This window comes from Struthio camelus, chromosome 3, assembly GCF_040807025.1.
Source record: "Struthio camelus isolate bStrCam1 chromosome 3, bStrCam1.hap1, whole genome shotgun sequence".
Lineage (NCBI taxonomy): Eukaryota > Metazoa > Chordata > Aves > Struthioniformes > Struthionidae > Struthio > Struthio camelus.
Genome location: NC_090944.1, coordinates 59,226,617 through 59,239,258, shown reverse-complemented (window position 1 = coordinate 59,239,258; position 12,642 = coordinate 59,226,617). Strand labels below are relative to the sequence as shown.

Sequence of the window (12,642 nt, the reverse complement as noted above, 5' to 3'; positions counted from 1 at the left end):
TATTTCCATTGGGGTACACTGTACTGACCGCTCAGCAGATGCTCCTTTGGGAATACCCTAGGTTGCAGCTGCCGTGTAGAGCTGCAAGTTTGAGGAGGGCTTGGGGGAGATCTAGCAGGTAAAAATCACATCTGCCTCAACAAAGAGGGCATTTCTGTTTGTTTGTTTGTTTTGAGGGGTAACGTCCCAGCACAGGCTATTATGCTACTGAAAGCAAGAGAAACCCTGAATTCTCTCCCATTGAACCGTTGCTGGAATAAGCCGGTATCGGGGGAATTATCCAAACTCCCCCAAATTTAATGATAAAAAAAAACTCTTGTAGAAATACGTATGGTGCAAAATCCAACAGCCTCTCCCTTTCTTCAGCTTCCAAATTTCACTGTTAGACTGAAACAGAGTCACAATTATTTTAAGTATAACCATAAATCATTGGACAACATAAATCTTTATCCAAAATTACCTCTACTCTCCGCCAGGACTTGCTCAAGGTTTGGGTTTGTAGCTGGTGGTCTAGCTTCATTTCTGCCTAAAATATACTTTCTACATTATTTCCAGCCTGGGTGGATCTTGCTCTTGCTTCTGAGAGAAGCAATGCTCTTTTTAAGTTTAGCAGGCCTAAAAATTCATTTGCATTCTTAGCTTTGTCACTTGCAGCATTTTACCTTCGGTCACTGAAAAACAACAACAAAAATATCACCTGCCAGCAGAACAGCTTGACGTGGAATATATAAATATATAAAATATTCACTTGTGTGCCTGACTCTGCTTTCCCCTCACCTCCTTTTGTAGCAAAAGGAAAAATGAGGGTAATACTTTCAGGTCACGTTCATCATGTCAGCCTTTCATAATTATGAGGAACGGAACATCATTTACTGGTGAGACATGGCCAGATATTGGCAGTGTAAAGACATAGTAGTATCGGACAGTAAATTCTCACTGTGTTTGATTTTTCTAACCCAAACTGCAGGTTGCTAGGATTACTGGGTGTAACAGCGCAGCAGTTTGTATTTACTACCTAGTGATAACACGTTATCGACCACGGTCTGAGCTGAATCCTTTCCTTATTTACGCATGTGGCAGCCCAAAGTAGCCCCTTGGTGCCACTGAGTTTGCATGAGATTTACACCTTTGTAACCAGGAGCAGAATTTGGCCCTAAATTATGGTGTACTTAAAGACCCAGAATTTCCCCCTGCTCTGAGTCCTGTAAAATTGTTTACACCCGCATGAAATGGGTTGTAAAATGCCACTGCTCTGATTTGTTAGAGTTTTACACCCAGTTTGCTCAGGTGTAAAGAACTACCCAGAGGGTGGCATAATATTTGCTTCCTGAAACTTAGGGCGTTGCTCGCTGCTGCGAATCAATGCCAGCCTTCAGCTCCCATTACCCTCCACCGAGCAGGAAGGAGACGCCTGGCCTGGGAGAAAGTGATACAAGAGCAAATTGCTAACGAGTGGGAGTTCGTGGCGAGTGAGGTGCATGGAGCAGCACTGAAATACCTGGGGTATATTCTCATTTCCCAACCCGCTTATTTTTTGCAGCTGAAGTCTCGTGTGCTGATGACGCCGTTAGCAATCTCTCCTCCGAGAAGCACACCGGAGCCTGATATTAGTTCAATCCCTCAGGACGCAGCGACGATACCCACTTCAGCTGCCCCACAAGCTCTCACAGGTACGCAGGCCCAGGCGCTCCTTGGCAAAGGAGTGAGCGGGTACCTGGGTATACGGTATATGCAGATACGTGCTTTCCCGAACAGGCACAGCTCGTGGAAACGGGATGTTTGCAAATTGGACCGAATGCCAGGCACACAGAGCGGAGATGCTCTTCTGCAGGACCCTGTGTTTTGACTGTGCGTGTTGGAATAGACTCAAGTTTAGGAGAGACCCCAGATCCGTTTCTCTTGAATTATGAACAGCAACATCGCACGAATGCTACCATTTCGCACCTCACACTCGTGCTGCAAAGTGTGTTGTAACAGCCAGAATAAACACTGGTGTGAACATGAAGTATCTGTTAACCATTTGGGGGAAAAGAAGAGTGGAGGACCCATGTAGGCCAGACCGTAGCCAGGGTTAACAGCACGTAAAATCCAATCACTTGTAGCAACAGGAGACCTGATCCTTTCAAACTGCGTTTAGGGAAAAGTATACCAGAAGTGACATAGGTCAATGGGGTTAAACTGATGTAAATGAGAAGAAAATCAGCAAATAATTCACAAGAAATTTGGTTTACCCTGAAATTTCAATACGGAAATGAATTTGATAATATTAAGCACTAAAATAACGTCTAAATCCCATTTTTCCTTAACTGAGACGCACAGAGGGGAAGTTTTCCAGCTGCTCTGTTAGCAAAATGATACCAAACGTAGCGACAATAGTAATATATCCTGTTCTCATTTATCCCTCTACATTCAAAAAGTGCAAACCGCGCAGCAAACGTTAACCATGCAGCCTTTCCCAGGGGTGCAGCTCTCCCCGTTTCGGGAGGGGAGGACCACGACACGGCCCATCCGGGGGGCTGTGACAGAAGCCACATCCTGCAAATGTGGTGAACTTTGGCATGGCGTTATGCCAGGAAAGCTGCACCCTGACAGCTCCCTACAATTCATGCGTGCTGCTGCTGATTTTAGCTGTTATTTTATCCCTTCGTTTGTTTGGCACTTTGAAGGTGTAAAGTGCTAGGTAATGATAAGTATGATTGCTATTACACTCCTATTTACCCAGGATATACCGCTTGAGCCCCTTCTGCTGTTCAGTAAGAGATGCGGTAACGGCGTGTGCTGTGACATTTGTACTAGATTTTCATTATGGGGATGCAAACTGTAAATTATTTCCAACTTCACACAGCTGTCATCATGTCCTCCACTCCGCTTGATGTTTTTTGTCACATATCTGATTTCTGTCAGAGGATAATGTTATATTGTCTGGGAGATGACAGCTCTAGCGCACTCAGCCAGCTATTGTAATATGTCTCACTTTAGCCTGACTTTAGGCTTTGTCTTAGTCACCCTTAGTTACGGCTACGTTATCTCCCCTTCCTCTGAGATGGAGCTGGCCTCAGCCAAGCTTAAAATAAGTTCGTGCTAGCAAGATGAGAACACTGATGTTTTTTTGGCTCTTGCAGCCAGGCATTAGCAAAACTGCCTTCATGCAACTCTACCACCCAGAGGTTAAACGTGCTGTTGCCCAGACTGAGCTTTTGCCACGGCGGCGGTCCCCCGCGGCGCTCGCTCTTGGGGAGCTCTTGCAGCTTTGCCAAGGAGGGAAGCAGCGAGCAACCACGGTCTTCCATAGTGTAGCTCAGAGCGCTGCTTCTCAAAGCGGGGCTCAAAGAGTCTGTCTAAAACCACATAGAAACGAAAATCTCAGGCTAGAGTTTACCAGTTTGTTGTAGGGTCACCCCCAGGTAGCCGCTGCCCTGTGCTCCCTGGGGATTTGTTTTGGCCCTCAGTCACATGCATAGAGGTAGCCTGCAAGAGAGTATGGCCAGACTGCGCCAAGGGGAATGGCAACAATTCCTAAATGAATGAAAGAGCGCATGAAAAAAAATGGCAATGTATAAAGTTCGCATTGCCTGGAATGCTCTGCTCTGTAGGCCACTTTGTAATAACTTTGTCGGGCTTTTGTGTCCACAGTCTGCATTTATGTCAACAAAGAGGCTAACTTGGGGCCGTACCTTGACAGAAAAAAGGTGCAGCAACTCCCAGAGCACTTTGGGCCCGAGAGACCTTCAGTGGTCCTGCAGCAGGCTGTCCAGGCTTGCATCGACTGCGCGCTCCAGCAAAAGGCTGTCTTCTCCCTCATCAAGCAGGGCTACGGGGGCGAGATGGTGTCAGGTAAAGCATTTTTGTGAAGGGTTTGTGACCAATCGGAAAGCGCTAGAAATCTTATCCTGATCGCTAATCCTGGCTGTCCTGCCCATCCTGTTCACAGGAGCAGGGTGGCAACCAGCTTTGAACGTTGCTTACACCCCTGTAAAATGAACTGCTAAGGGCATTGCACTGGTGTCAAGGGAGGGCTGAGACTGCGTTGGTAAAGAGCAGTGGTGATTCAAGGCGGGAATATGGCTGGATCCAGAGTCCTGCACTAGTTATTGTTCTTCGAAACAATGCTCCGGTCAGCCCTGTGGCCTGGGTTTTTAATGCTGCTATATAATGATAAGCAGCATCACAAGTCTGCGTGAAGGCCACATATTGCTCTAAAGCAAAACTCGCAGGGCTGAGCTCGTATGCCCCCTGCCTGCAGTTCATGAGCCAAATCTGCTCTCAGCTGTAGGAACTGCAAAAGTCCTACAGCAATTTCCCGTGCAGCAGGACTACACAAACACATCACAGAGCTTTTGGTTTGGTCCCTGGGGCAGCAGGACGGGAGGTCTGGGTGACCTGGAGCTGCGGCTCTCAAGCTTTTCTCTGGCCCCCCTCTCTTTCTATGCTAGTTTGCTTCCCCCCAACCCCGTCCCTCAAACATGTAGGATATCGCAAACGTCGGGAGTGCACCAAGGTCCAACCACCCAGGCACTCCTGTCTGTGTCAGCTGGTGCCATCTGTTCCTGCCAGACAAAGCCACACCTATCCAGCTGCAGCAAAGCTGAGCCCAGCCTGCTTGCCTGCCCTCTTGCCATCCCTTTTTGCTCAAAGCAGGCACTATTTTTCGCAGTCCTGCCAGGAAGGAAGATCTTGGGTGGGCAGGAGGGAAAAACGGGAAGCAGAAGTAGGAGAGACAAAGGACAAGGAATTTCCCAGGAGCTTCTCATCCTCCTGGAGGGACAGTCCTCACTGTGCCAAGAGGAGCGTCCCACGTCCCATGTCTCCCGCGTCTTGTGCTGAGATCCCCGACTGGGCTCTCAGAGTGAATGCAAATTTTTTTTTCTTTTAATCACAGCAAAAGCTTTGCTTCACAGCACTGTTTTATCACGGGGGATGCAGTGGAAACGAAACGATGATGGGAATGCGGGTTCTCCAATGAGCTGCTGCGGACAGGCATGAACACGAAGCCCAGCACTGCAAGTCCAATCAGTTCTGCAGGGACCACATGAGCTTTGCTGTGCCATTGGGACCCTCTTGGGTGGGAACCCAGGCTCTGGCTTGCTGTGCAGCATATAAGTGATGCTTCCTCCTTTCCCTTTGTTTCCCTTTTATCCTTTCTAATCCCAGGTGAGCCTTCCCTAAGAGACATCAGAAATATTCTAAGAATAATCCAAATTTGTTCACAGGAATGTGTGACTGGTGCAGTACACCACAAGGCTTCATTTTTGCCTCTCTCTGTGCTGCATATATGATTTTCATCGTCAGTAGGAGAACCATGATGTGCACCAAGACTGCCAGACCCCGTTGTCTCAGTTTCTCTGAGCTGGCTTGGCCTCCAGCAACAGAATTAAAAGCACCCAATCTATGTTGCTCCAAACCCCCCATGCCTTCTAATCAGCCAGGAAGTCCCTAAATATTTAGAGGGGGTGAACAAACCTTAGGTCACTGAACGGCTCTGAAATTACAGCTCCCTTCTAGCCCAGCAACAGCACAGACAGATTTTGTTATGGACTTTTCCAGTTGCAGCACCTCTTTCCACGGTTCGACTTGCAAAGCTCCCAGCTAGGTCTTATCGCTGCTAGTGTCAGGCTGACTGGATGTGAAGCGTAATCCCTTATGGCAACTCAGGGCAGCAGGAAATCTCTGAAGCTATCCCAGAGATTATGGGGCTAAGGTTGCAATTTAGACTCATGACGACTGGAGGAAGTAGGACAGGAAAAAAAAAAACTTCTGGGTGATGGAGTGCAGGCAGCTTGTCATGTAGGCCTCTCTGCAAACTGTTTGACGGCTGAGCACGAGGATATGTCCAGCCACAGTTGCCCCTTCTGATGGCTGGGACCTATGCCCTTTCCAGTTCGTGGCTAAATGTAGTCACTGCCTGCATTGTCCAGGAGTTTTAATTTCCCTGCTCCAACCCTTGTTTTTACTCTTAGATGTATTGATAGAGTCCAGTCCCTCATTTTGTTATGCTGAAATAGATAATTTCTCTCAGATCCTCTCTGCATCGTGAAGATCGCTGCCGTGTTAGTGAAAGTCCTGGGTGCAATTGTCTTCCCATGGCACCATATAGCCAAGATAGTGGCTCAGGTCCTGATGGCTGCAATGCCCCACCTTGTAAGGGAAATTTGGTGTTCCCTAAACACTCCTGTGAGCTGCCTGTGCACCTATTTAAGTGTGAATTCACCTTTCTTGAGCATGAAGTACCAAAATGGCACCCGCCGTTCCATAACTGATTTCACCCGGACCGTGTATCCTGGAAGTGACACTCCCTTGCCTCTCCCGGTGATGCCTTGTCTGATGCCGCCTAGAAATACATTTGCCTTTTTCATCACTATGCCATTCTGGTGCCTCATCTGAGTGTGTCTTTCTCCCCCCATCAGTTCCTGTGGAGGCCTCCCCCCTCCGGTAATTATGCATAGCCTTGTGCTTTAAACTGTTATATTTCAAATCATTTTTACTATTCCAGTGCTCAAGAGATCATCCAGTCCTTTCTGTGCAGTATCCCAGTCCGCTGCTCCATTGACAATGCCTGGCAGTTTACAGCATCAACAACATCCTTTTGGATCCTCCTGGCCGTGGGGCCAGCAGGAATTGCCACTGCTCACTCCTCTCCAACACTGTGGCTCTCCTGCTGGCAGAACCTGCTCTCCTTTCTTGACCCACCTTTCATATGTAATCGTTTCCAGTTTAACAAAAGATTTCTCATGCTTTACTGAATTCCACATAGGAATTACAACTGCAACTATCACCCTTTCCTTGCCTATAAATGCAATTATCTCAGCAAATAAAGATCCCGGATTAGTCTGGCAGACCTCTCTCAGGTAAAACCTTGCTGCCTTTTATTCCATTCACAGTCACGTCTTTCATTCTTGTCTCCCAGGTTTTTTTTAACACCTTGGGCACTGCTGAAGTCAGCCTAATCACCTGTCATTGGCAGAACGTTTTCTTTCCCCTTCCTTAGACTAGGGTATTGTAATTGCTTTCTTCCCATCATACAGCACAGTTTTCAGCTGGGTGCACGTATCAGAAATCCTTGCACTGCTGGCTGTGCCAATCTGCATCTTTCAGCGTTTCTGGGGGAAGGTGATCTGGGTCACACAAACTCAGCTCCCTAAGCACTTTCAAATTGTTTCTGCTTCAGGTGGGGTAATTGTATGAAATATTTTAAGACAGGCAAACAAATACTTGTGTTAAATCTTTTTCCCTGCTCTCGGAAGACACCCATCCTGTTCTTCCTCCTGCCATGCCTTCCTGGGTATTGAATTGCTCTTGCTTGCTTTCCAGTTTCAGCTTCCTTTGAGGGGAAGCAGCATCTCCTGAACCTGCTGGTGGTGAACAGCATTGGATATGTCCTGCGCTTCCTGAAGAAGCTCTGCCGCAGCCTCTTGTGCGACAATCTCTTCAGCAACCAGCCTTTCCAGCAGTATAGCACCATGCCGGAAAGCCCAGAGGTGTATGAAAACAGACGGATGGAGGCAGGTAGGCTGCTTGATCAATTTGTGCTCTGAATTTAATAGGGCTGAAGAAAATATGTCTTCTTTTGGTCCTACGCTGCATATTCTAGAGAGCTGCAGGTCCCCATGGGATCTTTTCAGAGGGATCTTTTCGGCCAGTTATGGCTGATTTGTAGTATTTTTCCCTAGTGGTTAGAGAGGAAGACTTCAGCTGAGATCCACTGTGTTGAGGAGCCCAAGCAGTGCAGTGATAATTTTTTTGATGATTTTTATATATCTGTGTTTATTTTATTAATTTTCCTAAGTAAATAAGGCTTGCGTGGTCGTGTTGTCCTTCTCTCTATCAGTACTCCCCATAACTTTGGGCCTACTCAACCATACTTGACCGCAGTGCAGAAGTTTCAAAGACGTTAAGTTCCTGCAAGTTTCAGGCAGGCAGGTAGGCAGAGGGGAAATCTGTCTCCATCTAACTCAGGCCCTGTATTGGACAGTGAAAAATCCCCACAGACTACCAAGCTGTTTCTGCTTGCAGACCTACTGCAGAGCGGTCTTGGGGATGTGCCACCACCAGCCAGGTGTTTCCTGTGTCCGCTCACCCTTCTCCCCTATCCCCATGGAAGCTGTTCATTGCATTGACTTGCCGTCTCGTCTCCAATGGGATGTGATGAGGCTGGGCAAGCGAGGCCTTCTGCTGCACACGTGTGCACTGGTGAGCATAACCCAGCCCATGCTCTAGGGGCTACCTCAGTGTCAATAGGGAATGACCATCACACCTGGTGGGCTCTGACCTGGTACTGCCCCAGCACTTGGTTACTGGTGTGCTCCTCCTAACGCACATTGCTCGTTGGAGAGATAAGGTACAAAGCAGCACGGCCTGCCTTTGCTGGAAGGCAGGTCTCACCAGGTGGGGTGAGAAAGCTACTCAAAGCAGAGCTACTTTGGCAGCCCAGACTGCACCTGAGAGTCCTCAGCTGTCACCATCCTGCAAGGCACCTGCACTGAGCAGTCGCTAGGCTCCCATTTCAGACACACGCCCAGCCTTCCTTCGTGCATAAAGGAGCACCTCGTGCTCAAGCACCCAGTGCTGGGGCCCGTCTGCGGTGGCAGTGCCATGCAGAGGCACCGCTCTAAGGGAAGACACACAAATTTAGGAAGGTCTGCGTGATCCCTCGTTGGGGAAAGCTGCAACTGTAAGCAGCATCCAGCAAAAAGATGTAAAATCAAGGCCCTGAACCTCCACTTCACTTGCAGTCCTTCCTCTGACTTAAAGGATTTTGCCTTCTCTTCTATTAACAAGAATGCTGGTGTTTGTGGAGCGCACTCTCTCTGGTGGCTGCATACGGCTCTCGTACGGTCTAGTGGCACTTACTTGCTGGCAGCTGAGAAAAAGATGTTTGAGTGTCCACTGCTGTGATCCACAAATCACTTGTTTGCCAGGAGAAACTTAAGCGTGTGCGTTACACACCAAGGCTGTGAGTGGGTTGTGCATGCACACATACTGCCTTCCCTCTGCTGGGGAGCGGGATGGGAGAAGCGGCAGCGGCTCTTTGGATCTGTGAAACAGCTATGGGCCGTGGCCCATACAGGGCCCATACTGGGTTAACACTTGCCCTTCCAGGCTCCAGCTTGCTATGTTTAAGTGCAGTTTCTCTGCAAGAGACTGAGCCAAATCCCTGCGGGTGGGAGCAGCGGTCTGAGACATGGCAGTCTGCTCCAGAGAGAGCAATAGCGGTAGGGCAGCACAACCTGCAGTGATTTGGCAGGGGTGCAGAGAAAGGGAGTTGCCTGCTGCACCAGGGATGCAGGAGGGGGAAATACCTTGGTCCCGCAGTGAGCGAAGCACCGGTGGGGAATGGCCGGTGGGGAGGACGCTGCCAAAAATAATAGCAAGCACACATGTGATTTGGAAAGAGATCTCTCACAGAAGTGGTGAGCAACAGTTCCTGAACCAAACCCTTATTAGTGCAAAATCTCCAGCCTTGCTGCCATGGAGGGGTGAGGATTTGGCCAGTTACAAGGGCACCTCCCAGGGGAGCATCAGTCCTGCCAGGAGCTCAGCTATGCTCCCTGCCCTGGCCAGGCAGTGGAGGATCCCAGCTCTGCTGCTTCTGTCGGCTGTGGTGCTGCTAGCTGGTGATGAGCAGTGTTATTCCCAAAGCAACTCCAGCAGCTCTAGCAGCTTGCTGAGCTGGTGGTCCCAAGAGGTGACTGTCCTCTCACTGAAGGTTAACGGAAATACAGTAGGACGGGACCGAGGTCTAGACAACTTGTGCTTGCAGTTAAGGCCCGAGGTGGTCCTAGGCTGGCTCTGGCGTATCCCCCTCATGCAAATGTCACAGCATTTTTGCTATGACTGGTGACTTCCCTGGTTTCCCTTTGATTTTTCAAGTGCTTTCAATGTTTGTGCAAGAGCTAGGAGGCAGAGCTGCAAAGTGAAGTTCCCTTCCAAATTCAGAGTGTTTTGGTAGGGTGAGATTTTTTTTCCTTCTCATGCTGGACCCCTTCCCTTCCTCTCCCAGCCCAAAGATATGTCTTCAAGGTGGAGAGAGTCTCAGGCACAGCCCGCTCAGGCTGCCCCAGAGGGACTTGCAGTGGTGGGCTTTACGGTGGAGACACTTGTGTTCTCAGGGCCGTGCTGGGACGTGTTGTCTGCTCTCATACAGCCTGCCAAAGAGGCTGGTGGCAATGGATTATGGGTTTTTAACCCCCTCCTCCCCCCGCCATGAAACCCAAAACCGAGCTTGCCGTTTTAGCTGGCACATTGTCCTCATCAGCTGGCAGAGAGAGAAGGAGCCACCTCTGGAGAAAAGACCGGAGGTACTCTGTGTTGCTCTCTGCAGAAGCCTGACCACAGGCCAGGGGAAGACCGGCTGACCTTTTAACCAGCTACCTAGGTATCTGCCTCCCTGTGGTTTAGATACATCCAAGCACGAGGCGACAGGCGCTTGTCCATTCCGCTATCCTCATCTTTCATCTGCGGTTGCATTAGCCCTGGCACTTCCTGCGCAACACAGGAGGCTGACAGAGCATAGTGCTATTATACATCAACCTGTTGCTATTAGTTTGCAATGGATAATATTAGCTCCACATGAATCATTTCCAGCTCTTCAGGATTGAACAGCTCACAAAAACACACTTATATCATATTCGTATAAGGGACATGAAGAACAGCTAGTTGAGCCTGTATGCTTTAATCCTACTCCAGAGTCACTGGTTTTAAATTATTGTTTTGTTTTGCACTTATCTTTTCTTAGACAATTTAGATTTTTTTTCCTTTTGAAAAAGCTTTCTGACATGTCCAAGTTGCTGGACTGTTGAGTGTCAAATTCTGTCAACATGCACACTTCACATAGCAGCTTATCCCAGATTGGCTGCTAGTCTCGTTTGGTGTTTTAACATGAGCAGGATAGGGAGCTTAAAGTTAGTAAGGGGGCAGTCTGGTTTCAAGATGTAGAATATTTTGCACTGTGCCCCAGGGTGTAGGTTCGAGGGTTGGGGGCTGCTTTTGGTACAGTCAGTTAGTATGTAGTTTGGGCAATCTGCAAGATTACTGCCCAGCCCCAGGGCAGGCACAAAGGCAGTTAAGGAGATATTAGCTCCACCGCGGAAAGCCCTTGACATGGTGAATTTTGGAGACAGGAAAACCTCTCTCCTCTCCAGGGTGCTCGTGCCCAGCTCAGGAGCTGTTTGTTCACGGCTGTGCTGCCGTGAACATGGACTGGCCTACCACTCTTCACGGGGTGCTCACCAGGAGCCAGCCTGATAAGTTATGTTCCTATTCATAATGACATTCAATAGCTCCATTGACACCAGTGGAATAACTCCAGTTTTAGGCGCCAAGGCTCGAACCACTGAGTTTATCGTCAATGCTGCGTTGCCCGAGTCCCCTTCCCATCTCCATGGGAGTCTGCATTTCCCTGCAGCGAGGTCATGCAGGCAGAAAGAGGCCCTCTCCCCACCGGCGTGCGGCCAGCACAACAGGTGGTTTCCCTGTAGCTGTAGTAGTAAGAAGGACCCTGGGAGCTCTCCACACGGATGGGTTTGGGAGAGCCTCTGTTTCTGGGTAGATCTCATGTGGACAGTGCAGCGCCATAATGAAGCACCACAAGAAACTGTGCCAAGCCGCCACATTTTTCATTGTTGCTGTTCTCTAGCTTGTAATAGAGATGTTCTTTCTTTCAAAATCGTGTGCCTTTCAGCTCCTGTGTACCAATGAATTTAATACATGTATTGACTGCAGCGCAGTTACTCTTGATTTACATTGGCAGAAGTGAAAGGAGAAGCCAGCATCGTGTCCAGTCATATTAATCCACTTACACCATCCAGGAGGCACCTTTTAACCTTGCCCTGAAGCATATGACCCTAAGCCATTATTCACCTATGCTCACAGTAAACTGCCAGATGCTAATTGCTACATAAAGGCCAGGTGGGATTTGTTGATGTATGCATATATCACTTAGAGTGATGTTTTATGTGTCTAAGAACAATGCACTCACCAGGCTGCATGCAGCACTAGGCTCTGCAGTTGTTTTTGTCGGTGGCATGTCGCCCTCCTTGCACCTAAGCCTCCTGCGTTCTGCATGCCCTGCTAACGTGTGTGGTAATCTAGCAACCCTACATGTGGTTCAAGTGTCCCTCTCTAACCCGCTCCTAAAGGCAGTGACTTGCCATGTCTGGGGACATATTCCATGGCTCCTTCTCCCAGGCAACTTTGTCAGCTGTGAGAGGTCTTTTTGGCTTGTGAGAGCAATGGTGGGGAGCAGCTGTGGGAGGACTTCTGGGACTTCATCCCTGGAAATACCTGGCTTCATATCTGAATTTCAGTGATGCCTGAGATGTCACCTGGCACCTGGATTCAAAGCAGCTCCAGCCCTGCACCCCAAACATCTGTGTGTGAGTGGCAGTGAAGTTGAAGCTAAAATGATGGCAAGATCAGGGTTACTGCTACAGTTACTGCTGTAAAGTGTACATGTCAGGTGCTACACGGGTAGGAAGCCAACAGGGTAGGGATCCTCTGAAGTGCCCCCATCTGCACCCTCTGCATTCAGCTTTTGTCTCTCCTCCCATGCTGAGCCAACAGAGGTTTGGGTGCATGCAAGGAAAAAATATACTTCTGGAGCATGCACATACTGTTGATGTGCGCCTATGCAATGTTAGACTGTTA

At 48.8% G+C, this 12,642-nt stretch overlaps 1 protein-coding gene across 5 annotated transcripts in view; it reads left to right on the top strand.

The window, feature by feature from the left end:
* SCML4 (Scm polycomb group protein like 4) overlaps window positions 1–12,642 on the top strand; it is an 83,425-nt gene that overhangs the window by 38,617 nt on the left and 32,166 nt on the right. For all 5 annotated transcript variants that reach the window (XM_068937965.1, XM_009676934.2, XM_068937962.1 and 2 more), the window contains 3 exons: window positions 1,541–1,670; window positions 3,634–3,834; window positions 7,309–7,503. In XM_068937965.1, coding sequence (XP_068794066.1) covers window positions 1,541–1,670; window positions 3,634–3,834; window positions 7,309–7,503 — 526 coding nt within the window. The remainder of the gene's footprint in view (window positions 1–1,540; window positions 1,671–3,633; window positions 3,835–7,308; window positions 7,504–12,642) is intronic.